Source organism: Manis javanica, chromosome 3, assembly GCF_040802235.1.
Source record: "Manis javanica isolate MJ-LG chromosome 3, MJ_LKY, whole genome shotgun sequence".
Lineage (NCBI taxonomy): Eukaryota > Metazoa > Chordata > Mammalia > Pholidota > Manidae > Manis > Manis javanica.
In genome coordinates, this window is record NC_133158.1 from 200,111,060 (window position 1) to 200,138,186 (window position 27,127).

The 27,127-nt window shown below is 35.8% G+C and overlaps 1 protein-coding gene across 4 annotated transcripts in view; it reads left to right on the top strand.

Annotated features, from left to right (window-relative positions):
- TTC29 (tetratricopeptide repeat domain 29) overlaps positions 1-27,127 on the top strand; it is a 265,346-nt gene that overhangs the window by 119,662 nt on the left and 118,557 nt on the right. For all 4 annotated transcript variants that reach the window (XM_073230446.1, XM_073230444.1, XM_073230445.1 and 1 more), the window contains one exon: positions 15,162-15,253. In XM_073230446.1, the coding sequence (XP_073086547.1) occupies positions 15,162-15,253 (92 nt within the window). The remainder of the gene's footprint in view (positions 1-15,161; positions 15,254-27,127) is intronic.

Below are 27,127 nucleotides of genomic sequence, written 5' to 3' on the forward strand. Positions count from 1 at the left end.
TGGACCTGCCACTTCTAGTCCTGTGACCTTGGGTAAGTCACTTAAGCTCCCTGTGTCTTGGATTTTTCAAATGAAGCACAAGGATGACACTAGCACATAACTCAGAGGGTGGTTGTAAAGATTAAGTGGGTTAATATGTAGAAAGAACTTAGAACTATGTCTGGCATACTATACTCCCTCAATAAATGCTGGTGACTATTGTTGAATAGTAAACATATGATTTGCTGGGTTAGTGAAAGAGTTATACTCTTCCCGCAGCCATTGCTGATTTACCAGACCACAGACAAATCTCTTAGCATCCAGCTTTGTAAAATGAAGATGATATTTATTAATGTAGCATGCTGATGAAAATTCCAATGGAATAGTAAAGAGATAATGGTTTATTGGTCCTTATTATTATACTGCAAATGATTTAACTATGTATTTTTCCTAAATTTAATTAAACATATTCATTTTCCCTATGAGCTTATATTAGCTTACAGCAGAGTGACTGTTTATTATGTTCATTTATATGTTTATAATATCACAGATATTACCAAAATACACATTTTCCTTTTAAAATATTATGTAAATAGTCATTAATATTTGTCAAAAGGTTGCAAAGCCAAAATTACTTTTTAATTGTTTATTCTAATAGAGTATATGGAAATGGAAAAATACTATTCAAGCAGTTATTTCTATCTTCAAATTGGTTTTGAAAGAACCAGAAAGACCACCAATTGGAAGTTAGACATCCTGGGTTCAGGATGTGGTTTTGTCCCCAAGCTCTTTGGTCTTAGACAAGTCACTAAAACTTGTTCAGTTTCCTTAATGACATTTTTGAGGGATGCCATTGTTATAATCTCGATTGACAATAGGAGAGGTGATGCCAAAAGTAGCCAGGACTTGGGCCTGGCCTGCACGGTAGCACCGTCAGGCAGCATCTTGGAATGGAGGTGGGAGAGAGGCCGGAGCAGAGTGCTATCTCTGAAATCAGATGGCCTGGGTTCGAGCCCTTCCTTGGTCACTTACCACTTGTATCCCAATCGACCTCATCTCTACGTACCTCCATTTCCTCACCTTTAAAAAGAGAGAAGAATAATAATGAAGCCTACTCATGGGTGTTGGGGAGATTAAATTAGTTAGTATGTGAAGCCTTAAGAACAATCTGGCTTATCCACCTCACAAATAGTTTTGGAGTACCTATTGACAAGCCTTGTTCTAGACATTTGGAATAATCAATAGCAAAACAAAGATCTTTGCTCTCATGAAACTTCCGTCCCATTGGAGAAGATAGACAATGAATATTAAACAAAATAAACAAGTGAGTTAGTATGGTAGAAACAATATGTGCCTATATAGAGAGAAAGAAAAATGCTACCATGCAGTCTAGGCTCCATGTCCTGGCTCCTTCTGGTATCAGCTCTCCAAAGAAAAAGAAAAAAATACACACACAAAAAAAAGCCTCAGGAGTGTCAAGGCAAGTGGTAGGTGAGGTGAATTTTAGATAGGTGATCTGAGAAGAGTTCATTGAGAACTTGACTTTGAAGGAAAGACTGGAAGCAGATGAGAGAGTTAGGCATGTACGCATCAGGCAGGGGTAATGATCAGGGCCAAACCCCTAAGGTATCCGTGTGCCCGCAGCTGAGGAGAAGCAAAAGCCGAGCAGTAGGAGCTGAAGTCAGAGAGAGAAGGGGTAGGATCCAGGAGGGCCTTGTAAGCCATTAAAAGTGAGGAATTAGAGGTATTATTTTTCTGATAAAATGAGATCAGAGTGACATAATAAACACTTAGTTTATATTAACTGTTACTAGCTCCTGTAACTAGGCCATGTGATGAAAATAGAGCAGCTGGTAATAGGCACAGCTATAACCTAACAAGCATAAGGTTGACATCTAGAATGTCAGGCATTGGGCTGCAGTGGGTACCCCAGGAGGTGGGCAGAGAATAGCTTCTGGGAAAGATGCCAGGAGGAAGTGAGCTGTAAGTGAGGTCTAGGTCAGCACAGTCACGCTCAGGGTTATCCAGCAGCATGGATATCAGTGCTTAAGAACAAAATAAGGATTCAAAGTCCAAATAAACCCAGTTCAATTCCTGCTCCAACTCTAGGACTGTGTATATATACTAGAGCAAGTTTACTCAACCTTTTTGCACTTAATTTTTTTAACTTACACAATGGGAATATTGATATTTATCTCAAAGAGCTCTGTGAAGATTAAAGATACCAGGAATATAAAACACCACACGTGATTTTTTTGCTCAATAAATGGTAATGACAGCCACTGGCAAGTGACAAGCATCAAGCCACAGGTACTGAGGCTCAGGAGTGGGACTCCTGATGTGAGCAGCAAGGTAGATATCCAGACTGACAGTACATAGCGACCAAACCAGGTACCAAGACAGAGATTCACACAAGGAGAACAAGACAGGATACCGCTCCAAGAGCTGGGACACGTGTTGGGGGCTTGGCTCAAGGCATGCAGCAAGAGCCAGTCCTTGTAACAACGGGTAAGACTAAAATATCACCTGTGGCAAACTGATGTGATGTCAAGCTTCTGACCTTGCAGACCAGGAACAGAGACGGCTCCAGGGACTGGGGCAGGTGGAAGTTGCTAAATGGGAGGACCCCAGAAGGGGGAAGGCAAGGTTCAAGAAGCCGAGAGACTAGCAAGTTATTACAGAAATGATCTCCACCGTTCCTTCTGTGCTCTATAATTCTTCATTTCTATGTATCGATAAATAATTTGAAAATGCCTAATATAATGGTAATTTTCCCGTTTAATCCTATAAAACTTAAGGTTTACTATAAGAATGCAAGCAGCAGTTTGTTTTGCCATTTTATTTTCAGCTCATCTGTTATTTCAGAGCTGATCAAAGGCATTGGTTGCAAAGTGGAAAATAAATCACACTTCTAAATAAACCACTAAAGAGTGTTAAATTGATTTAAGTGATTTTAGGAATATTAATATTTAAAATATCTCTGTCCCAAGTCTCTTTATGACTACCTATAGCAATAACAACTCCCATTTCATTCTACCATTCTTCATCTTATAATATTACATAGTAAACTGCATAAAAACATTATTTTTTAGCACTGGAATAGAAGTATAGGATTTCAGCCACTTATTTATGTTTAAATATCTTGAATTTTATTCAGTCAATAAAAGTGCACTCTATTAATGCACTTATTTTACTCTTTGCTCTGGTTGAGGTGGAGTGCAGTGTTTGTTTTTTTAATATTAAGGAAAAAATTTGCCTTCCACTCACATTCCTTTGCAGTAAATTATATTTTAAGCAGCATGTATTTCAGGATTAGCCCCAGTCTTGAGAAATTTTCTAGCTCCACAATTTTGAGTTTTGGCTCATCTGAAAACACTGTTATAATTGCATATGTAGTTTTCATAGATTTTTTTTTAATCCACTGTGGGAAGGAAAGGTATCTGTAGTGTTAAATGGAATATCGATGAATGTCCCTCAGTGGGAGGGAGGATTTGGACACCAAAGCATCACATGCATCCACTTTGCTGTTAGAGCCACCAAGGCTGCACCGTCTGACAGCCAGCTATATGAGTGAAGACAACCTTGTGATAAAAGCAACCAGATGTCTGGATCACAGCGCACACATTCAAAGGCATTTCTGAACTGTTCGCCCGTTTGTACTCACCCAGGTCCCCAGCCTTGCCCAGAGCTCGCTCATCATTCTCTTCTCCGCCTCAGCCTGTCTTTATGCTTTTTTGTAATTCAGCAATCTCCCCTTCCAAGTCACCGCCATCTGTTTGTGTGTCACTGTGGCCCTCTCGCCTCACAGCTCGCTGAGGAATCTGCGTGGTCCTTCCTGCCTCTGCTCAGCACCACCGCACGCCTGTCACTGCTCAGTGCCCTGCGCCGCACTGGCTTGTTTTGTCAATAACCATTTATTTGTTGCTGGAATGGTAGCAGCCATTACATCTGACCTCCCTGTTTCATCAATTATGGATAGATTATTGGATGTGAACATCTGCAAAAGCTTGCTGTTGAACTCACCTCCTGGCTGGGATTAGATAAAGTACTAAACTGTTGTTTATTGTCAGGCCAAAACTCTACTGGGAAGGCAGGGAATTCCAAGAGTAGCAAAGCCCCATCAGAAGGACCAAAAATCATTTTGTATTGCCACTGTTTCCCCCAAGATTCCAGCCATTTATTATTTATACTTATGACTAGTTGTTATACCCTACTTGATAAAAGCTCTTGGCAGGCATCGCATTTCCAGTCATTGTCGCATCTGTCAGAATGGGAATGACTCATAAATTTTTTTCTTGCTTCTTCTGTCCTGGTGAAAGGGTAATAGATGAAGCTTCCTCTGTGTGCAAGCTTTCAGAGGAAGACTTTCCTACCACGTTTTATTTTTTAAAAAAAACATGTTCACATAGCTTGATATGAAAGCATTACATCGTGGGTCTAAATTAGGATTTACCGAGTTTACTAGTATAATGGCCTGTGGTGGAAAGGATATCAAATTGTACTGAGAAAATATGTCCCAAATGTTTTTCAAGGCTTTCACAGGTTTCTGAGAAGGGGAAACAAAAATTAAATTTTATTGGATCCTGCCTTAAATGAGGAAGAAATCTAGTAAGAGGGACTATAAATAGCTGATGGCTCTACTACCAGAGGAAAAACAAATCTCCTGGTGATAATTGGTTCATGCACAAATATGAAAATATGGACAGTATTAGTGTTTGTTAAAACCTTCTACGTAGTCACTTACTAATACAGAACACTCCTTGATCTTTTCCTGTGAACCATTTTGTTCAAAGTGGTCAAATGGAAGAAGGTTGGTAAGTCACCACTTTGGGGGAAGCTGAGGAACTTGGTTTGTCCCCCAGCTAGTGACTTCTCACTGCTCACCTATCTGTCTTAGCTAACTACTTAAGATGGAAACTAAATCAGTCTCTCATTCCTTTAGATTAAAAGAAAGAGGGGAAAAAAATGGTTTTTCTGCCCTCCATAAATAGGAAGAATTATGCCCCAAGATACCATGCCTAATCGAACATGATTTCAGCCTCTGATCTGCCTATCCTCACCAAGCATAATGACCGCATAGACTAGTAATGGGAGAAACTTACTTATTTGGGAATGTGACTAGATTAAACAAGCACATATTTAGATAGGGGTTTCTTATGTCATTTTGAAATGTCACTTAAGCCCTCCCTTAGGAATCTGACTTGCTTGCTGACACTTAACTCTCCAGGACCAGCTGGTAACTAAAAATTTTCTCATACTATATATTTACCATAGTTATAAAGTGCCATATTTTTTCTTTATTGAGTGAGATATAATGTAAAACATTATAAATATAATTAATATATAGTAAGTTGTAATATATAGAACATATAAGTATTATGTTATTTTATGTAAGAGCTTATTTTTCAAGGCAATTATATGTAACAATTTATTATTATAATATATGTATTATAATATAATTATGTCATATTACATTATGTTATACAACAGCTCATTTTTTCCACTTTAGTGCTTCTGCAGGTATTTCACTACCAGCACCTTTTAATGGCTCTACAATATTCATTCAACAATATTCAACATTAATATAAAACTAGAAGCTAGGAACACAATGGAGGGCATAAGGTTACTGTCCTCACGGCACTTATGATCTAAATGAAGAGAGACAAATATTAATAAGTAGACGTGAATGATGCTGTGGTAGGTGCTGGAATAGCACATAAGTGTCATAAACCAAATTAGAATTGCTAGTTAATCTCTCTGAGTGTTAAAAGATGAGTTCTAGTTTCCCTTCTGCCATGAGCTCAGGATGTAACCTTGAACAGGTCACTTGATTACCCTGAGGTTCAGTTTCTAATTATCAAGAGGATAATGGGTGGTACCAAATGATCTAGAATTCTCCCTTCTAAAACTCTGATTTGGATTTTACGACTCTACATTGGGATATTTAGTAATTTAATATATGCCCTAATTGGTTTCAGTAATTCATCCCTGGCTTTAAATCACTGATAAATTTATGTTTAAAAAAAATTTTTTTTAAAGAAACAAAATGAGGAGTCATTTCATTCAATTGAAATTTTATTTTCATGCTTTGAATTTTCATCAAATTCTTAAAAATTTCAGGCTATAAAAGAAAAATTTGCTATTTTTGAAGAGCACCAATCATCACATTTGTAAAAATTTCTATTTAATGTGAAACAAAAGCATTATAGATTCAGCTCTCCTTGCTATCATCTATTTCAATGCTGGAATGTTTTTTAAAAAAAACAATTTATTAAGAGTATGAAAGATTAAAAACAGTATGCAGATTTTTCAAATGAGGGGGCAGCATGAAAATAAAATTTCAATTGAATGAAATGACTCATCATTTTTTTCTTGAAAAAAAATTTTTTTTAAACATAAATTTATCAGTGATTTAAAGCCAGGGATGAATTACTGAAACCAATTAGGGCATATATTAAATTACTAAATATCCCAATGTAGAGTCATAAAATCCAAATCAGAGTTTTAGAAGGGAGAATTCTAGATCATTTGGTACCACCCATTATCCTCTTGATAATTAGAAACTGAACCTCAGGGTAATCAAGTGACCTGTTCAAGGTTACATCCTGAGCTCATGGCAGAAGGGAAACTAGAACTCACCTTTTAACACTCAGTCCTTCTGCATTAGACCTTACAGCCTTCATGTTGTGTGTTGGGCGATGTAAACAGTCAACACAGGACAGATAGCCCAAATGATGAGTAATGCCTTTCAAGAAGAAAGACCACATAGTCCAAATGATCAATATAAATAGTAAAGCCAGACTACTCCTAACTTAAGAATATAGTTTCAGCAGAATGCAAAATATTTAGCTGCTTTTGTGTATTATAGTTTACAAAGTTTCGTACATGATTGTCCTCGGTGTTCATTTGATATAACATATTTCTGCAAAAGAACTACTGTATTTATCGCACATCTGACACTGCCTTTGCAGAAGGTGTGCGAGAGCCTTTAGGTGGCATGAGACCAGTTCTGCTCACCCCCACCTTTATCACCTTCCACCGCTGCCCATTGCTGACTCCAGTAAAATGCTCTGATGTTGCTGCCCAGTCTGGTCCTTGGCCTGTTACTGCAGCGCTTGTCAGAAATCATTAGCCACTGATTTCTTTGACTAATGTTGCAGTTGATTGTTTGAATCATGTTCAGACACTGTAAATGAGGCAGAAACATCCTTTCTGCTCACCAACTGTGAAATGGCTAAAGGGGTTAGATTGCCAGAGATCAGAATAAATGTATTTCCGATAAGATTTGACAATGATTTCAAGCTCAAGATGGCAAACTTGTTTTATTTCTATACTTCTTGTTGCACAAAAATAAATCTGTATCATTGCCTTTTCTCCTCAAAGTAATGCCCTGTATTGAGCACAGTGCCTAACTTTTATTATGAAATGGCACAATTTGGGGTTTTTGTAGGAGATATATAACAAAATGTTAGCTGTGCTGCCTTTTAATGTTGGACAAGGAAGAAAGAAGTAAAAAATTACACTGTAGGCAATGGACTCATAACTCATTTACAGACAAATCTGATGGGTGCCTCTTTATGATTTTGTAAATATTTTTTGCTCCAGGGAGGTTTATTTAAACACTTCTAGAACTTGGACTTACAGATGAAATTAGAAATGAAACATTCAAATGTGGCTAAACTCTTGGGATTTCATTCTCAATTATTTCAGAGCATCCTGGATGACTCTATAAGGTGCTTTGAGGAGGGAAAACAACTGTCTTTCATTATTAGAAAGACTGTCACATAGAAGAAGGATGGACTTATTTTGTGTTATCCCACAAAACACAACCATGGCTAGCAGATGGAGGTTACAGATTTTGTTTCAACTTAACCAGTGAATGAGTTGCTAGCCATCGCGCTAGTAGATAGTTTCCAATCATGAAAATTGTTCAAGCAAAGGCTAGATAAAGATTTCTTAATGACAATGCTGTTCCCAAATGGGCTGGATAATTCTTTGTTATGGGGGCTAGGGTGTCATTGTGGGGTATTCAACAGCATCTCTGGTTTTTACTTACTAGATGCCAGTAGCACCCCTTTCAACTATGACAACCTAGAATGTCTCCAGACATTGCCAAGTATCCCCTAGGGGGCAAGGTCACCCCATTTGAGAACCATTTCAGATAAGTAAGATAAGTACTTGGGTAAATTAAGCAGTTATTTCATTCAAATCCTTAGTAGGTATTAATACCTCATCTTATTGGCACCTTTTAACTCCCTAAGCAGACTTTATTCATTTCCATTTTATGTCTGAGGAAATAGGTCGAAAGATTAAATCACTTGACACGTCACTCAGCTCAGTAGTAGACCTTCCTGACTTGAAAGCCTATGGTATTTGGAGAAAACTTGAAAACCCAGAAGGAGATTTTATTAGTTATTTCATAAGGTCCCTCCAAAACCTGTTCTATGACCTTAGAGTAGGAGTCCCTGCTGATTTCAAATATCAAGTTAACTAAGGAAGAGAAAGTGGGGAAAGGATGGTAAGTGGAGAAAGGAATGTATATAGAAAAAAATGCCAAAAATAAAGTAAAAGTGGGATTAGAATTAATTAGAATTTTTGTAAAGTTATGTAATTTCTGTCTCAAATGGGCTGGATTCTAGAACTTATTTTATATGGTGGTTCCTGTGGGTTGTCCTCCTACAGAAATAATGGTTAAGGTAGCCAGCCAGAGCACAGAGGCCCATTTAAACCTCATGTCACTGATTTTGACCTTGCTGGAAGTGTTTCTAAAGATAGCACCACTACTTTTTGTTGTTTTTTAAAGCTTTTGTATATTAAAAAACTTACGCACCAGACTGAATAGCTGCTGCTCATACAGAAGACCTGGGGAGGGGTTCCCTGGGGTTCCCAGTGCCACACGGCAAATGACTGTTCCAGAGGATGGGCAAACCTGGCAGAGGTTCCCTCAACGCCTGAAAAAATCATCCATTCTGTTCTTGTCAGAATCAACCCTGAACCCTCTGTGGCTGACCTGCCTCTGCACCTCACCAGGCAGCACACCCCGAAAGCCTGGTGAAAAAAAATCAGTTTTCTAAAATTTTCTAAAATTAGTTTGAGTTGTGTGTGCCCAGTGCTATGCCAGAGGGAGAAGGAAAAGTATTTCTTCTCCTTTCCCTAGGCAGGAAAACAACTCCACATAACATTTTAAAAACAGAATAATGGGAAACAGGCAGCCAGCTGCACCATCTTGAATGTGGCATATCTTAACCAAACACGCTGAGCTGCCTAGAAAGTAGAAAAATAAAAACTATGATTTAAAAAAAAGTCCTGCAGAAGACTATTGTTACATGTATGTAGAATAAAGGGTGAAAGTAAATTTCCCACTTTACCTTGAAAACAATAGTCGAGTTTTTTGTTTGTAATCAAAAAGATAAATTTCAACTTGAAAGTGTGTCACTTAGTACCATCTATTAAAACTGTCATTACTTAGTCCATGTTGCCAGACAAAACACCCTGTACATGGACCTTAAAGCAAACTTTTCTACCAGACGCTGTCGCTTCTCTTACTCATGTAGCTCCAGGCTGAAGGGGGTGTCAGCTCCAAGCAAGTTCACTCATATGCAAAAAATGACCATGGAATATTGGGGGTAAAAAGGAGCTTATACCCAGCTTTATTCTCATGATGGCAGGTCAAGCACTAGAATCCCGTCCACCTCTGTCTCTTGTCTCTGCTCCAGCCTCTGACTCAGGACCTGCCTCCGTTCCAGGCTCTATTTGTGCTCCAGGCTCTGCTCTTGCCTCCAGCCTCTGCTGTCCTCTGCTAGCCCTGCCCTTGCTCCTGTCTCTTCTCTCTTGCTCTCCTCTGTTCCTACCACCCAATGGAGCTCTTTGTATAGCAACACATACAGTAATGGTTTATCAACAGTGGGTATGCAAGCATGCATCTGCGCAGCCGACTTGAGTATTACATCATTGCACCACACAGTAGATTAGGATCAGGTGAGGATGAAGGCCATTTTCCCTATATCTGGCAAAGCTTTTTTTTTTCACTCTTTCCTATATCAAAACCTTTGCTCAAGCTGCCTCCTCACTACTGACCTATCATTCCTTTAAAATGCAGATTGAGTTTCTCTTCCTATAGGAAATCTTTCCCAGTTGTATTTTCTTCATTTTCTTATGACTATCCAAAAATCACACATTTTCTTATTTAATTACATATTTCTCCCATCCCTGTGAGGGTCAGAGATTTTGCATTTCTCTCTGCCATATCTTCAGCACCTAGAACAGGGCTTGACCCAGAAGACATGTGTTTAATGAGAATGTCCTTAGACTAAATTTTTAGCCCTTGATACAGACTTATAGCACTATATAATTTCAGCACATATAAGTCTTATTGCTTTAGATACTAAGGTATTTAAGAGGAAGGATATACACACACACAAATGGCTTATTGTCATCTGCTGCTGCACATTTCCCCCTTCCCTTTTTTCTCCCCCATGCTACCATGACAAGGTACACCGTAGAAAAGCATGTGAAGCTTCTAGAAAACCTGAAGGTACAGAAGTAGACCAAAAGAAAGAGGTAATAAAAATCAGTACCCACTTAAACTTATGTTCATATCTTACGGTTGAATTTCAAGACAAAGATGCTTTTTTGTTTTTTTAAATAACCTTTGCTCCAAATTATCCTGCCACATACTATCTGAATTATTCTATTTCACTTTGTTAGACTACCCAGAAGAAAAAATTTGTGGTTAGCAAGTATCTTCTTTATAAAACCACTTCTTCTGGAAGAGTTAATCATCTTTGAGTCATTCATACCTAAGTATGAATTCATTTAATCCACTACTGTTCTTCTGTCACTTAGCTGAGGAAGTTTCCCTGGGCAAATAGAAACACACAAGGCAGTGGAGGTATACCAAAAGGGAAGAGGTCAGATGCCAAGTTATTTCAGAATTTTTCCGAAGGCTGACCTTTCTTTCACTATACTCTCTGTCTCCCACCTTTCTCTTCTAAGCAGCAAACATATTAAAAATGAACTGAGAAAGTTTAGCATGAGGGATAATTGTAGTGATTCAACCCTTCCATTTCTTGACTATGGTGGTGGTTACATGAACAGATAACATTTCATGAAATAGCACAAAATACACACACACATAAGTGCATGTAAAACTGGTGAAATCTGAACAAGGTGGATGGATCGTATCAAGGTTAATTCCCTGGTTTTGTTATTGTACTGTAGTTACTATGCAAGATGCTACCCCTAGGGAAAGCTGGGTGAAGGATATATGAGAGTGCTCTGTATTATTTCTTAAAATTACATGTGAATCTATAATTATTCTAAAATAAACTTTTCAAAACAAATTAACTGAAACTGTTTTCATGTAACAGCCAGCTAGGCCAAGGGGTAGGGAGATGAATCCATCTAATTTGGGAAAGTTAGGCCAGTAATGATAGTCATCATAGTGGTTTAAAGTAAGTTTCAGTGAAATTTGTGAAAGCAAATACAAGGGCCATCAACACTGGAATTTTTTCTGTCTTAATGTTTAAAATAAAGAGAGGAATTGCAGTGGGGTAAGGAATGAGAAATAGAGGAAGACAAAAAGAACTAGGGGATTGCTATGAAGTAGTTCAATTTCTTTTATTCCAAGGCAACCTCATAACTGGGAATCCTAAATATGTAAAGGAAAGAAAACAATCCAGCGTTTGATGTTATTAGACCTAATAATGAGTTCTTATGTGTCTCCCTTGAAGGTGCCAAACCTTGGGCACAGAATTTGTTCTCTAATTGTCTAGGAGGACAGGACTACTTCTGTTCTCTTTCTCAATCTCTGCCTCTGTCCTCTTTCTATCCTACTCACTTTGTTGACAGGTGACAATCTTGACTTAAATCCAATGCTCTATTGCAGCAAAAGAAATTAATGATCCTTAAAATTTGATTTTACAGCAAATAGCTCTTCAAAGAGTTAGTATCAGATTGCCAGCACTATTCTATTGCACACACTCATTTTTTATGCTAAGTATTCTTCTAGTTTTGTTTTTAAGGTGGCCAATAGAAATTATCTCATTTTAAGAACTTAGATTTTACTTGAAAACGTCTGTCCAAGTAAATCAGTTTTATTCTGGTGGGAAAATAAAGTCCATTGCCTTTAAAACTTCTGGTTAAATAATTTTTCAAAGCTTATCTCCATTATTCACCAGAATTATTGGAGCAGTTAAATTGGGCATGTAGTACTCAATTTTAATTAGGTATATTTAATTGACTTCCAACTTTAGTAACTTTTAATTACAAACAATTTGCTGTTCACTGAAATTTATATAGTAGCATGCTTAATCAGTGTTTTCCATCATCTTTTGGTAAGGGTTGATTGAGTATATTGTCCAGAAAATTTAAGCTATGAAGTGAATTTTTAATTCATTGAAATAGTTTGCACCTGAGATTTTTTATTCTCTCCTCTTACCTTCAATTTGTGTTGATAGAATTTAACCATCCACGCTCTAGAATTGCATGCCACAGGAATGAATACTCAGTGAAATACAGCTGGATCCTTCAGATTTCCATGCTGTATTTTCTCACTTGAAGTAGTCTTTTTAAAAAATATTCCACTTTTTGATTCAAATTGATCAATATTTATTAATTTGTAAATTTTGGCAGCCTGCTTTAATTATAAAGCAGGTAAAGTAGCTTAACATAAGACCTATATATATATATATATTTACTTTCTTCACAATTTGTAATCTCATGTTATTTTCCCTCTTTCATGTGTCTTTTCTTTTCCTTCTAATGATATCATTCCTACTCACCTTACACTGAACTACACAATTCACCAATATGCTGAATTTTGCTGTTTATTTTCCTTATGATTTCACCTGTATGAGTTTACCCTCTCCCATTAGAGCTTACATTCCTGAGCAGCAGAGGAACTCTCTTTGATTTAGATGAGCTCTTCTATAGAACTTTCTAGGTCTCTAGCTTGAACTTTATTTAAATGATTGCTTCCCTTCTGGGCTAACAGTGAACTCCCTACTGCCTATATGTTGCCTGTTTTTAGATTAAGTGTTTCAGCTGAATAGACGAACTTTCCCAAACCACAAACAAAAGGTGTTGTTTTCACTTTGAGAAGGGAAACTCCCACCAGTATCTGTTCACTGATGGCTGGTTATCAGATTCCCAGAGAATTCCTGCCCTAAAGTTTACATAGCACTCCGTAGTATCTCACAGTAGCCTCACAACGACTCTCTGAGGTAAGTTTTCCTTTTGACTTCTGAGGAAAGCTTCCCTGGACCACAGGAGTTCAGTGTGGAAGACTTAGGACTTGAATCCAAGTCTTCTTACCCTAAGATTAGTATTCATTCCAGTAGACAGTGTCTGGCCCCAGGAAGAAGGTTCTACAGCATCAAGTCTGAGGCCGAAGCCAAAAGCCCAGACTGACCTGCTCTGTGCTCCTGCGGCTCCCTGGAGTGTGGGACAGGAGCCATCAACACTGACGTACTTCAACCTGTAATTTCTTGGGCACCTGCCCGCCTATTCATGAGCTAAACAGTCACACTCTTAAGATAATACTGGGTACCTCCGGACGTTACTGTACTTTTTCAGGGTCCACAGTGGCAAGAGGCATGGGAGAGTGGTACAGTGGAAGCACAGTTTAAGCTCTGGGGAAACCTGGGCTAACTCAAACAGATGTACCAATCTGAACTTCTGCATCACTAGACCACAGAAACCTTGAGGGCTACAAACATGTTCTCTTCTATTTAAGATTTCCTAAAGTCTAACATAGCACCTGGCACACAGTAACAATCTTTGCTGAATAAACGAACTATTTTGGGCACAAAATATAATAATATTCAACTTTAAAGTTCTGTAATTTCATATAAAAATATATGGACTAAAAATGAAACTAGAAAGTTTCTTCCAATATTTTGATATTTGGACTCAATGACAAGGTATCATAAATTCACAAAATTTAGGAGTTCCTCCCTTTAACTCAGAAAGGTCTATGTCAAATCCTATCAGACTTAATCTATGTGTTGTCAGTTTTACAAGACAGAATGAAAAGAATATTTTCAAGTTTATACAAGCCTTATTAAGAGGCTTAAAGATAAGAATGTGAACCTTGCAAGTTTAAGAGGAATTAAAACAATGGGTCAATACATATGAATCAGTTTTAATATTAGTATTATATCAAGCAGTTACTTGTAAAACACAAAAAATCCAAATTTTATGAGATGTTATAAAGACCTCATTAAAATTATTTCCTAAATGTTAACTAAGAAAGTAAAGGCAAATATTGCCTCTAATACTTAAACATTCTAAGCTGCCTAATTCAGCCCGCAGCACACAGCATGTATTCGTGTCTTCCTGCACACTGCCTCTCTCCTAGCACTGACTTTCACTAATTCTTTCGTAGAAAATGTGCAAAAAGGATTTCCATAGAGGTCTTTGGAGATTGCCTGTGTCCTCATGTGTGTAATAGGTTGGGTCAAGTAACAATGGAGGAAGAAGAAAGAATAGGGATTTTGTTTTACGTATTTTCCTCCTCCTCCTGGCCAATGAAAGGAAAAAATAATGAAAAGGAAAATTATACTATACAAATGATGTCAGTGTTAAATTAAATTAAGATCATACATTTGGCTGTGGCAGCTATAATCTTCTGATTATTGGAGAGATTGCTGGTAATGAAGTACATTTGTAAGAAATATTTTTAGTGTATACTGAGTGCATGTACAAACTGTGAGATATGCATCTAATAAAATGATAGATTTAGAAATTGCCTGGCACCTAAATTCATGCTTTTCAAACAGCTATTTATAGAAAGAAAAGTGATATTTAAGCTACCATAGTGGAATGTTATAATCTGTCTTATATTACCTTAAGTAACAGCCCCATATTTTAAAATAATGTGGTAAACCATTCAATTATTAATTCACACCTAAGTTATATAAATTGGAAGATTTTGGATTGTGCAGGAAAAGAATTATTTTTTGCAAAAGTAAGACCTCACTGTTATGCCTTAAAGAGATTGCTGTGAAACAAGTTATACTGTAGATAAAAATAAACCAAACCAACATGAATTTTTAATAAGCAAAAAATATTTTATGGAGACATTAAAAACAACTATTAATTTTCGTCTTTTCTGTTATGAAATGAAGCATCAGTGAATCTGGCCAGGCTGTATGTTTGATATGTGTTTCTCTTCCTGTTAGGTCCTTAGCACTTACAGTAAAATCTCTACAGACCTGGATGATGACCTAAGCCTGGAGAGAGCCTATGAAGCAATAGCCAAGGTCCTGCAGAGGTAAGTTAGCAGATCCTTGTCTTGCTGTCACTGTAAATTCACTCAGCTGTGAAAGACTTGAATTGTTTGAGGTCTGTCGCTTCCCATTACTGCCTGCTTAAATTTTAAGCAGTGCCCTTCTTAAGTGACCCTTTCATCTTAAGTTATTTTAAACCAATGTGGTATTTTAAAATATGCACCTCAACTCTTCTTTGTCTCTTCCTCCTTTGTATTATTTTATTTTTGATTTTCGGTAAGTTTAGTGATGACCCTGAATGAAAGAAAAAAAATCAGGTCACATCTTACAGGTTAAAGAAGCAGAGAACACAGAGATATATAGTATGCTTCAGTAACTGTGGCTGACCATACCCTTTCCAGATCTGTTCTTTAGGAAAGTTTCCATTTATGCTTCAATCCTGCTTCTTCCATTAAGACATCTCTGAGCATATCTGGTAAACAGTTGGGTACAAAAACAATATCCCCAATGTTCATTTAAGACAGAAACTTAAAAAAGTATACATGAACAACTTCTGATACAAATTTTTCCATGGAAATTGCATGATTTTCCCTTCACTCATATTGGGATCGTGTGAGGTCCATTTAATCATTGCATTATACTGCATTGTGATTTTACACCAGATAGAATAAGAATAAGAAAAGTTATGAAAATTAAGGCCTTGTTTTTTGGTTTGTTATCTTATATCTAAGAAACAGCTTTTTAATAATGGTAATAGTAGCTATAGCAGTAGGTAGCAGTAATAATAGATATAGGTTGTGTCAAGTTCTCATTTCTTCCTGTTTGTAAAGTCATAAACACATACAGAGTCCTGTTTTAAAAGGTAAAATTATTATTTGAAAGACATTTAAAATGTTAAATGCCTAGCGAATTGGAAGTGGGTAATCATTGTATAATTACCATTGCTAATATAACAGTCATTCAATATTAAATAAATACCAATACCAATGAAATGAAAGGTGTGCCACAAAACAGCAAATAAAATAAAATTCAGGCATCCCTGGATAAGTGGTTAGGGACACAGACATATTTATAAGGAGAGTATGGACATTTATTCAAGGAAGACAGAACCAGCCATGTTTAAAGCAAACAGCCCGTGACTCTTGTAATCCCTCCAAAAAAATATTGGAGGGACAGGCCATCAAAAATCAGCCTGGCTGTCCTTGAAACTTTTACTTTCCAGATAGCTGCTGGAAACATGCAGATGTTTGAACATGAAGAAGAGATTCAGAAGTATTCGATTTAATGTCTGTTTGGAGTACACCAACTCTACCCTTTTGTCTAATTCATTTTGACTATTAAATTATTTGACTCTAGTGTTAGCACTGTCCAGAATAAGTAGAAAACGATTGGATTATTTGTCTTGCTTTGTAGCAGCACACCTGGCCTGAGCCTCTACCATCAAAAAAGAGCATCCCTTAACTTGTTTATAAAATAACTTTTACAAAATGACACTGTGTCTCAACAGAACTAAAGAGATAAAACTCCAGGGAAAAGTATTTTATTTTATACACTACCTTAAAGGACAAGACAAGGGTTGGAATGCCCTTTGGTTACTGATGGTATTTATAATATTGTTTTAAATTTCTGTAACTATAATAGTAAACTGGTATCTCACTTGGAGTATTTTAGTCTCCCCTCCAGGATTTGAATCGCTGGTCTATACAGTAATGATGAAGGTGAGAGTTGAATGGTTATCTCGTCATTATTGGTCACACTGACAGACAACCTAATGTCTTAAATCACCTGCTTCAGTGTTACTTGAAGTTTAGGTGTGGGAAAGTACTTGACAGATCATAAAGAAGGGTAGGTTTTTGGTAGGAGTGATCCTATTCCAACACTCTCAACAGTCTAGGAACCTCCCTTGGGGCAAAAAGATTTATCCCCATCTTACTTTTATACCAAATGAAACAAATTCCACTTATAAAAATTCCCATCTACTGAAGTACTAGTGAAGCCAGCAATGATTTGTATGGTAGACATGGATTCTTCGTTTTATGACGTTATGCAGTACACAAAAGCGTACAGGAGATGCTTCTTCTGAGGTTAGAAGGGGAACAAGGTATCCCGAGTTGACAGCAAGCCTTCTAATCCAAACCTGCCGTTCTGGGGCATTGCTGGTGGTTAGGGAGCAGCATCAGGGGGCACTGAGCCTCTGCCTACGCTTTCACCATTTGTGCAAAATAACTCAATAGATGGATAGATTGTTTCAAAAACAAAAATCCTATACAGGTAGACAACAGTACCCTAGACATCTGAGAAGCCTTATTAAGTCAAGGTCACTAATGACTACAAATGCTTTCATCTCAACTTTGTACTCATTTTCAGAAAATTTTGCTTCAAGGATTTGGTGTTTTTGACACATGCATGCACACATACACACACGTATGTAGCTCCTTCATAGTCCTAAACCATCCTCAGATTAGCAGCAACTTTCAAGAAATGAAGCCACAACCAAAACAGAAGAAATTAGGGTGATGGCAGTTGAGAAATAAATCAAGCTGCATACGAAGCTTAGCATTGCCTCTAAATCTTTTTTTTTCCTAACCTGTGCAATTGTATAAGTTTCACTAATGGTAGCCCTATCTCTATAAACATATTTTATCTCTTTAAAAGAAATGGAACAGGAGAGCCATGTCTAGGATAAGTGTGTATCTCAGGCCATCAGCTGAGCATGCATGAAAGGTGAATAAGCTCTAAGGATGGAAAGCTTCTAAAATGGTTATAAGAATTTATACCGAGCCTTCAATTGAAAAACACGCCACATTCCCAGGACTTGGTAATACAGAGTTGCCCACTTGATAACGCTGGACCCAGCCCTGGCATTAGAGTTATTGATGAGGGTTTTAATAGCAGACAGAATTTGTTATTTTTGCTATTGGCCTGAATGATATTAATTGCACAAAGGGTTTCAGAAAAAAAGCATTTACAATGTCTTTTTTTCTCTCTCCTTGGAATACTGGTGAAAAGAGTTGATACTCTAAAATGATAACAATTGCTTATGACACAGCTATAAAAGCCAGAATTATGGTCCATAAAACAGAGAGAGAGAGTTGAAAAATTACCAAGTAAATATGATTATTACATACATAGACAATTTGAGTAAATACAAAGGGAAAAAAAGTCCATGATTTTCCTTAAGGTAATATTTTTTTTTTGTCTCATTTACTGAAATGCCATAACTCTCCAAATCAGGATGACTTTAAAAAAGAACCTAGGGGGAAAAAATTTTAAATGAGGGTTGTTCAAGAATCATTGGTCACATCTAGCCCATCTCTGGGTTTATTCCATACCAATTGTAGGTTTCCGTGCAAACTCAGGTTAAATTATTTCCTAGAAAACTTCCCACAGTGGAGATCTTTAAATCAATCAGTAAAAAGTTTCAAGTGTGAAAATTACCTTTCTGTTATAGCTGAAAATTAATTTCTTCTTGCTTCAGAGAAAAGACATGCCCTAGTAATTTTCATATATTCTTTAAAATGGAACATCCAGGCTTCGATGTGAAATTTCCTTAAAATGACCCCCCAAAATACATCAAAACATTTCTATTAATTCATGAAATTAACAACAGCTTTTTACATTTTCTCCTGTCACTGATTCCATTTGCCTTATTACTGTCATCTGTGGCCCACAAACTTGGTGGCACAATCCACAAACCCCTCAGTGGCTGTTTCATCTCTGCTCTATTTGATTTCCTCTCTCTGAGTAAATGATTAAGTTTTCATGCATTGGTTCAACCAAAATCTATGTTCACTCAACCACATCCTTTATTGATTACTTCTACTGCAAACAGTAGGCCAAGTGTGATATACATAATTGGACAGTTGTCAGGGGATGTGGGTGTTAACAGTCCTGTTTTCCCAGTTGGAAACTGGAATCACCTTGATACACAAATATTCTGCACTGTTTCATTCTCATTCTTTGGACCGAGGAGTCCTGTTCCTCAGAATATATGTTTTTAACTCTCTAAGGTCTGGTTGAATGAATTTAATGATTATACCATATAATATGCTGTTCAAGTTGCACCTGTGCACTGCATATAGAAAAGTGGAATTAATATTTGTCTAACATTTTAACCTTGGTCCTTTAACTTAGACAAATAATCTGTGCTTTTCTGTAAGAAAATATTTGATTCTTTCCCATCCAAAGAAAGACTGGAATTTAAAGCTAACTTTTAAATTTGGAAAACCTTTAAAGCAACATACAATGTTTATATTTCAGATGCTATATTAACAACTTTGTTAGCTGTAGGACTGTACCTTCATTGAGCAGAGCATATAATTTATAATAGAAAGACTTTTCCTCTAGCATTAGTTGTTAGAAAGAGTTCCAGATAATTTTGGATGCTTTGAAGATCTGTTGCTCCTTTGGAAGAAAAACAATTGAACTCACTCAACAATAGTTATATTTATACTGTTTGTGCTTCTTGTTTACTGAATTTGTTTCTTTGTTTGTGTATGTTGTGATTTAACAATCCTTAGCAGGCCAAACCTAATCTAAAATGTACTTCCGTCAAAAATATATCAGCTTTTAGGGACATAAACATAAATAAGCTTCAGTGAGTCTATTTTAGCTAAATAAGAATAATAATTTTTCCCTAAGACTTGAAGGTAATATGCAAAGAAGTTTTTTTTTCTTACTTCAGTAATTTTTTTCTTGAATATTACAATCCAAGAAAGAGCTTGGAGAGTATCAATTTGATAAAACATTTCTAGTCCCAGAAATACACAAGTTTGCTCAAATTCTAAGTAATATGTTATTTTATTGATTAATATTTGTATACTCTTGAGCTCTTCTCAATATTATTTCAATTGTTCCACACAAAAAAATATTTAAATTAAACTAATGAATGCACCTCTCATGGTGTTTTACTCCATGTCTGCATTTCTTCAATGTTGAAATATTCTTCAAACAATTCATAATTTTTCTGGAGAATCGAGTTATGCCTAAATGTGGAAGGTTAGTATAATTTTGCTGTGAAGAAGTGAGAACAGACATGAAAAGCAATATTCACAACTTCAGGAATGTGAAATTCTATTCAATTTCTGGTAAGTAAAGCATTCTTTCACCAGTAAAAAAGGAAAAAGAATGCATTTGATAAGTGTACAATAAGTGTTAGCTCTTTGACCCTGCCACCTAGAAAACAGACACTAGGACTTTATCTACCTGTCTTATAGAGTATACTTTCAAATTATGGTATTTAATTCCTTGAATAATGGAAGAACTTCAAAAAATAATGCTTCTCTAACTTGACTTATCTCCTCAGCTGGTGGTAGATAATATCAAGTAGAGCTATGGGTACAATAGCTTTTTGTTATTTCACAGAGAGGTCATAATAATATCAGCTGTCATTTATTGAATAGCTACTGTGTGCCAGGCCATATATATATATATATGTGTGTGTGTGTAATTTTTCATCTCACAACAACTTATGAGATGACAATTCATAATATTCCATTTTAAAAAGAAGGAAACCAAAGGCGAGAATGAATGCACATGTGATCAAAGTGAGTCATCTAAGAGGCCAGGCCAAGAGTCAAGCCAAGATCTCTCTAATATCCACCATAGCATACTGTGACTTCAAAGTAATCTAACTTACTTTTATAAATTTACCACAACTTACCTATGAAAGTGAATGTTGTTCTCATCAAATTTGGGGAGGTTATGGAAGTTGATACCTCTAGTTTCTCCACATATGATTAAAACTAAACTCCTTTGAAATACCATTGACCCTTGAAAAATGCAGTTGTTAGAGAAGCCAACCCTCTCTCTACACAGTTAAAAATCCTTATAAACCTGACTCCTCAAAAACTTTACTATTAATAGCCTACTGTTGACTAGAGGCCTTACTGATAGCATAAATAGTAACATATTTAATATGTTACACATATTATACACTGTATTCTTACAATAAAGCTAGAGAAAAGAAAATGTTTTTTCAGGCTGTCACAAATCTCCAATAATTTTCCAATATGTTTATTGAAAAAAATCTGTGTATAAGTGGACCTGCACAGTTCAAACCTGTGTCATTCAAGGGTTACCTATACTTCCTAAGCCTGGAGGGCTTCTTTAGAATCGCCCCTAAACAGCACATCATCGTTTGAGAAGTGGGCTTAACCTTTGGAAGCTGCCAGAAGATTTAGAATCACACTTAAAAAACACCATGAATAATCTTTATGGGTAACCCCATTTTTGGAACAAAATTCATTAAATCACCTGTGAATGCTTTATACCACTGCACTGTGAAAGAGTTTCCTACAGAGGATTTCTGAAAGTTCCATCAACCTCATCATTGGATGACATCATTTGGAGGGAACTATCTTCCTTTGCATGCTTAGTACATCTGCAATTGGAAATATGACTGTGAAGTATAGGGGAAAATCAGGGTTAGAAATAAGATTTGCCAGACATGTGCATATAGGAGCTAGGGTATGACGTAGTAGTACATGAAATTGCCTGAAGTAAGCATAGTAAGCATTTAATGGAGGGGATGGGAAGGCCTTGGATAGAATTGTAAAAACAGTGAACTTGAAAGATGTCTCCCACAATACATATTACAGTTTTTCAAATGTATATGGATACTTTGAGATCACCATTGTATTTGCTAGATTTGGCTCTTTTGGTTGCCTTTTAAGACTAAATTTACCCACAAATACTAGGATTGCTCTTGTAAAGATATTCAAATGAATGTGCTCTAGGTTTCAAAGTACCATAGACAAATTATAATATCTATCACAGCTAAGCCTGTATATGGACAATCATGATATATTCAATATGCTGAAAGGAAAAAATTCCAGCCAAAGATATCCAGAATTGAAGGAGAGAGAAAGTTTTCCAGACATGCAAAAACTAAAGGAGTTCATCAGCACTAAGCTGGCCCTAAGAGAAATGTTGAAGGAATTCTCTAAGCTGAAAAGAAAGAGCATTAATTGGTAAAAAGAAAATATATGAAAATATAAATCTCACTGGAAAAGATAAATAAATAATAAGGGTAGTATATTTATTACAAAGCTACCAAGAAGGTTAAAAGACAAAAGTAGTAAAAATAACTGCAATAATCAGTTAAGGGATACACAAAATAAGATTGTAAAATGTGACATTGAAAACATAAAATGTGGAGGAATGGGTAGTAAAAATGTAGAGTTTAAGAATGCTTCAAATTTAAATTGCAATCAACTTACAAAAGACTGTTATGTATATAGGCTGTTAGATGTGACTCTCATGGTAAACACAATGCAAATACCTATAATTGATACACAAAAGATAATAAGAAAGGAATGTAAATATAACACGAAAAAAGTTACCAAGCAAGAGAAGAAAGGAACGGAGAGGATCTGCAAAAACATCCAGAAAACAGTTTACAAAATGACAATATGTACATACCTATCAATAATTACTTTTAACTGTAAATGGACTAAAGTCTCAATCAAAAGACAGAGTGGCTGAATGGATTTAAAAAAAAAACAGGACTTACCTGTATGCTGCTTACAACAAATTCACTTCAGTGTAAAGACACACATAGACTGAAAGTGAAGGAATGGAGAAGATGTTCCATGCAAATGGAAACCAGAACAAAGCTGGGGTACCTATACTTGTATCAGATAAAATATACTTTAAAACAAAGACTGTAATAAAAGCAAAGAAGGGCATTACATAATGATAGAGGGTCAATTCAACGAGAGGACGTAACATTTACAAATATTTATAAACCCAACATAGGAGCATCTAAATATAGGTGAAATTGACAGCAACACAATAATGGTAGGGGACTTTCAATGGACAGATCGTCCAAACAGAAAGCAATAAGAAAACATTGGCCTTACATGACACATTAGGCCAGGTGTACTTAATAGATATATATAAAACATTCCATCCAAAGCAGCAGAATACACATGTGTCTGATGCACATGGAATATTTTCCTGGATAGGTCACATGTTAGGCCACAAAGCAAGTCTCAACAAGAAGGTTGAAATTCTATCTAGCATTTTTGACCATCATGATATGAAACTAGAAATTAATCACAAGAAGAAAAACAGAAAAATCACAAATATGTGTGTATTAGACAACACACTACTGAAAAACCAATTGGTCAAAAAGAGATCAAAGGGAAAATAAGAAAATACTTAGAGACAAATGAATGGAAATAAAACTCACCAAAATCTATGGGATGCAGAAAAACAGTACTAAGAGGGCAGCTTATAGTGATACAACCCTACCTCAAGAAACAAGAAAAATCTCAAGTAAACAATCTAACATCACACCAAAACAAAAAAGAAAGAGAATAAACAAAATCCAGAGTTATTAGAAGGAAAGAAATAACAAAGATCAGAGCAGAAACAAATGAAGGAGAGATGATAAAGACAATAGAAAAGACTAATGAAACTAATAGGTGGTTGAAAAGATCACAAAATTGACGAACTTTTAGACAGACTCACAAAGAAAAGAGAGGGCTCAAATAAAATCAGAAAAAGATGTTATAAATGATACCACAGAAATACAAAGGGTCATGAGACTACATGAACAATTATATGCCAACCAACTGGACAACCTAGAAGAAATAAATAAGTTCCTAGAAACATAAAATCTTCTAAGACTGACTCATGAGGAAATAAAAAATCTAATCGGCCAATTACTATTAAGGAGATTCAATCAGTAATCAAAAGCCTCCTAACAAATAAAATTTCAGGACCAGATGGCTTCAATGGTGAATTCTACCAAATATTTAAAGATTTAATACCTATATTTCTCAATCTATTCCAAAAAATTGAAGAAGAGGGAACACTTCTAAATTCACTTTGTGATGCCAGCATTACTCTGATACTAAAACCAGACAAGGACACAAGGATGGAAGGGAGGGAGGGAGAACATGAAAAGATGCTCAGCATCACTAATCATCAGGGAAATGCAAATCAAAACCACAGTGAGACATCACCTCATACCTGTTAGAATGACAATTATTGACCAGACAAGAAATAACAAGTGTGGGTGTGGATGTAGAGAAAAGGGAACCCCCATGGACTGTTTGTAGAGAAATGTAAATTGGTACAGCCACTATGTAAAACAGTATGAAGTTTCCTCAAAAGATTACAAATAGAACTACCATCTGATAACAATTCCATTTCTGGGTGTTTATCTGAAGGAAACTAAAGCACTAATTCAAGAAGATATGTGCACCCCTACGTTCGGTGCAACATTATTTACAATAGCCAAGGTATGGAAACAACCTGAGTGTCCACTGATGGATAAATTAAGAAGATATGGTGTGTCTATATATAGATTCACACACACACACACAGTGGAATACTACTCATTCATTTAAAAAAAAAAGAACGAATCTTGCTCTTTGTGACTAGCATGGATGGACAATGAAGATATTGCACTAAATTAAGTAAGTCAGACAAAGACAAATACCATATGATCTCACTCAAATGGGTAATCTAAAAACAAAATGAACAAACAAAACAACAAAACTCATAGATACAAAGAACAGTGTTGGTTGCTGGGGGGCACTGGAGGGAGGTGAGATGCATGAAGAAGGTCAGGAGGTACAGACTTCCATTTGTGAAATGAATGGTTCGTGGGGAAGCGGTACGCCACATTGTGACTGTAGTCAGTGGTGTTGTAGTGCATATTTGAAGGTTGCAAAGAGAATGTGAATATTGAAAGTTCTCATCATAAGAAGAAAAAAGATTGTAACATTGGATGGTGACAGATGGTGACTAGACTTACTATTCTGATCATTTTGCAGAATATGCAAGTGTCAAATCATTATATTGTACTCTGAAACTAATATATGTTGATTATTCCTTAATTTAAAAAAATAATTAAAAATAGGAAATAAAAAGTAGCTAGATGTTTTTTTCCAAGTTGAATGTGAGTTCCAATCTTAGATAACTCTTCCCCTTGGTTGTAAACATAGCATCCCTTCTCATTCTAGTTGCTTTTGTGAAAGAGCCAAATGATTTTTAATTTGTCCAATAGTGATTTACATACACACTGCATTCATGGGATTATTTTATGAATACTCTAAACTTATTAATACATTTTTTCATGAACTTATTCAATATAGTGACCACTTCTGATGTGAAAAATCTCCAATTCTTGCCACTCAAAATCAAATATTACCTTTTATACTGCTTTTGAAAAGGCGTTTTCTCAACTATTTATTGCATATGGTAATAATACATAGCTCATCAATCATCTCTTACAGACACTGATGGGAAAAAATGACTCTGTGTTGAGTTTTATTTGCTCAGAGATTTGGGGTGAATGTTAAATTTGCTATTTTAACTGCAGCCAGGAAAATGAATGCCAGTTTGCAAATGAATTTGTAAGCTTTGGAACCATTGATATTTTCATGCCCACATGTAAGCAGAACACTGCTGGGTATTTGATTGCTTTATAACTAGACATACATGATATAAACATAAGCACAAAAATTTAGGTAAGTTAACTTTTGCATACAATTAAATTAATACAAATAGAGACTTATTAGAAATATAATTAGACCAGTTTTAGAGTTATTCAATCTAATTGTTCTAGTCACATCTTACATATATAATAAATTCAATGTAAATTTTAAACTTTCCAGAAAGTTTTAATAAAAAAATTTGCTGGCCATTGAACTAACCTAGTCCATTATGCTAAGGGAGTAGTTTTATTTCCAAATTTCACTGAATCGAAGATTCTTTCTATTGGAAGATGTACCTTATATACTACCAAGAAAGAAAAATATTCTAAAACTGTGATATAATACTTTATTATTGCTTAGAATTCCAATTTTATGCTTAATAAAAGAGCTATTTAGACTCGTACATATTTTTATAATTACTCTTGAGTATTTATATAAAAAATAAAATAAATGTATCCCTCAAAATCTCTGCAAAGTCCAGTTCTTCTGTATCACTTTTAACTCAGAATTGTCACTATCATATTTTTCATACATATTACCTTTTGTGTTATCGAGAACATTGGTTCTATAGCCTTTCTGAAAATAGTGCCCTAATTTCATGTCTAGTATTTTCTTCCCAGTTATGAAAACTCTGCCAATCACTTGACAATTTGAAGTTGGCACTTTGTCTTCGAGAAGATTTCAGTGAAAGGTTTTAAGAAAACAACCAGTCCTCATATTCCTTTCCAAAACTGTCTTTAAATAATTGTTGACAGAAAAATCAAGGCATTGTGATTGTTCTGTCGTGTCCAGGAATATAAACCAAGTTCATTCCCGCAGCAATAACTATGGCCTGACTGCTCATTGTCTGATGCAGATTATAAGATACCACGTGTTGTAAGAGATCCTGATTTCACAATGTTAAAATGTGGAAAAACGTGTGCTTTAGAATCTGTGAAATGTGGTAATAATATTACTAAGTTTTCTTATAATTGCAATAACTTATACACTTACAGCAAAACTTCTTTATATGCCACATTGGCCACCATGCTATCTGGAGCTCCTATGGGTAAATCCTTCCTGTATAAACGTAAAGAAATGTTCATGCAAGAAGTAGCTCAATTTCTAAACAACCTCTGTATTCCAGAATTTCATCTTCTGATTTATTAAGGGTCATGACACAGATGCTCACTGGGAATTGCTGACTATGAAAGCCAAGGGGGTTCGGAGACATTCTGGAGTTAGAGTTTTTCCTTTACTATATTCCACTGAACACAATTATAGGTTTTTCTGTTACTTTTAAATCTCTATATTTTGGGTTTTATCCATTAATAATGAATTTCAATGGTTCTGGCAAAATTTAACAAGGGAATTGCATGTAATCTTAGAGTCACTATTCTGTTTAGGGATTGGCTAAAAAAAAATTCAGGCATTCAACAGATATTGAATTTATTCTGCCTACTTAATTTGGAGCCATTATTTTGAAAT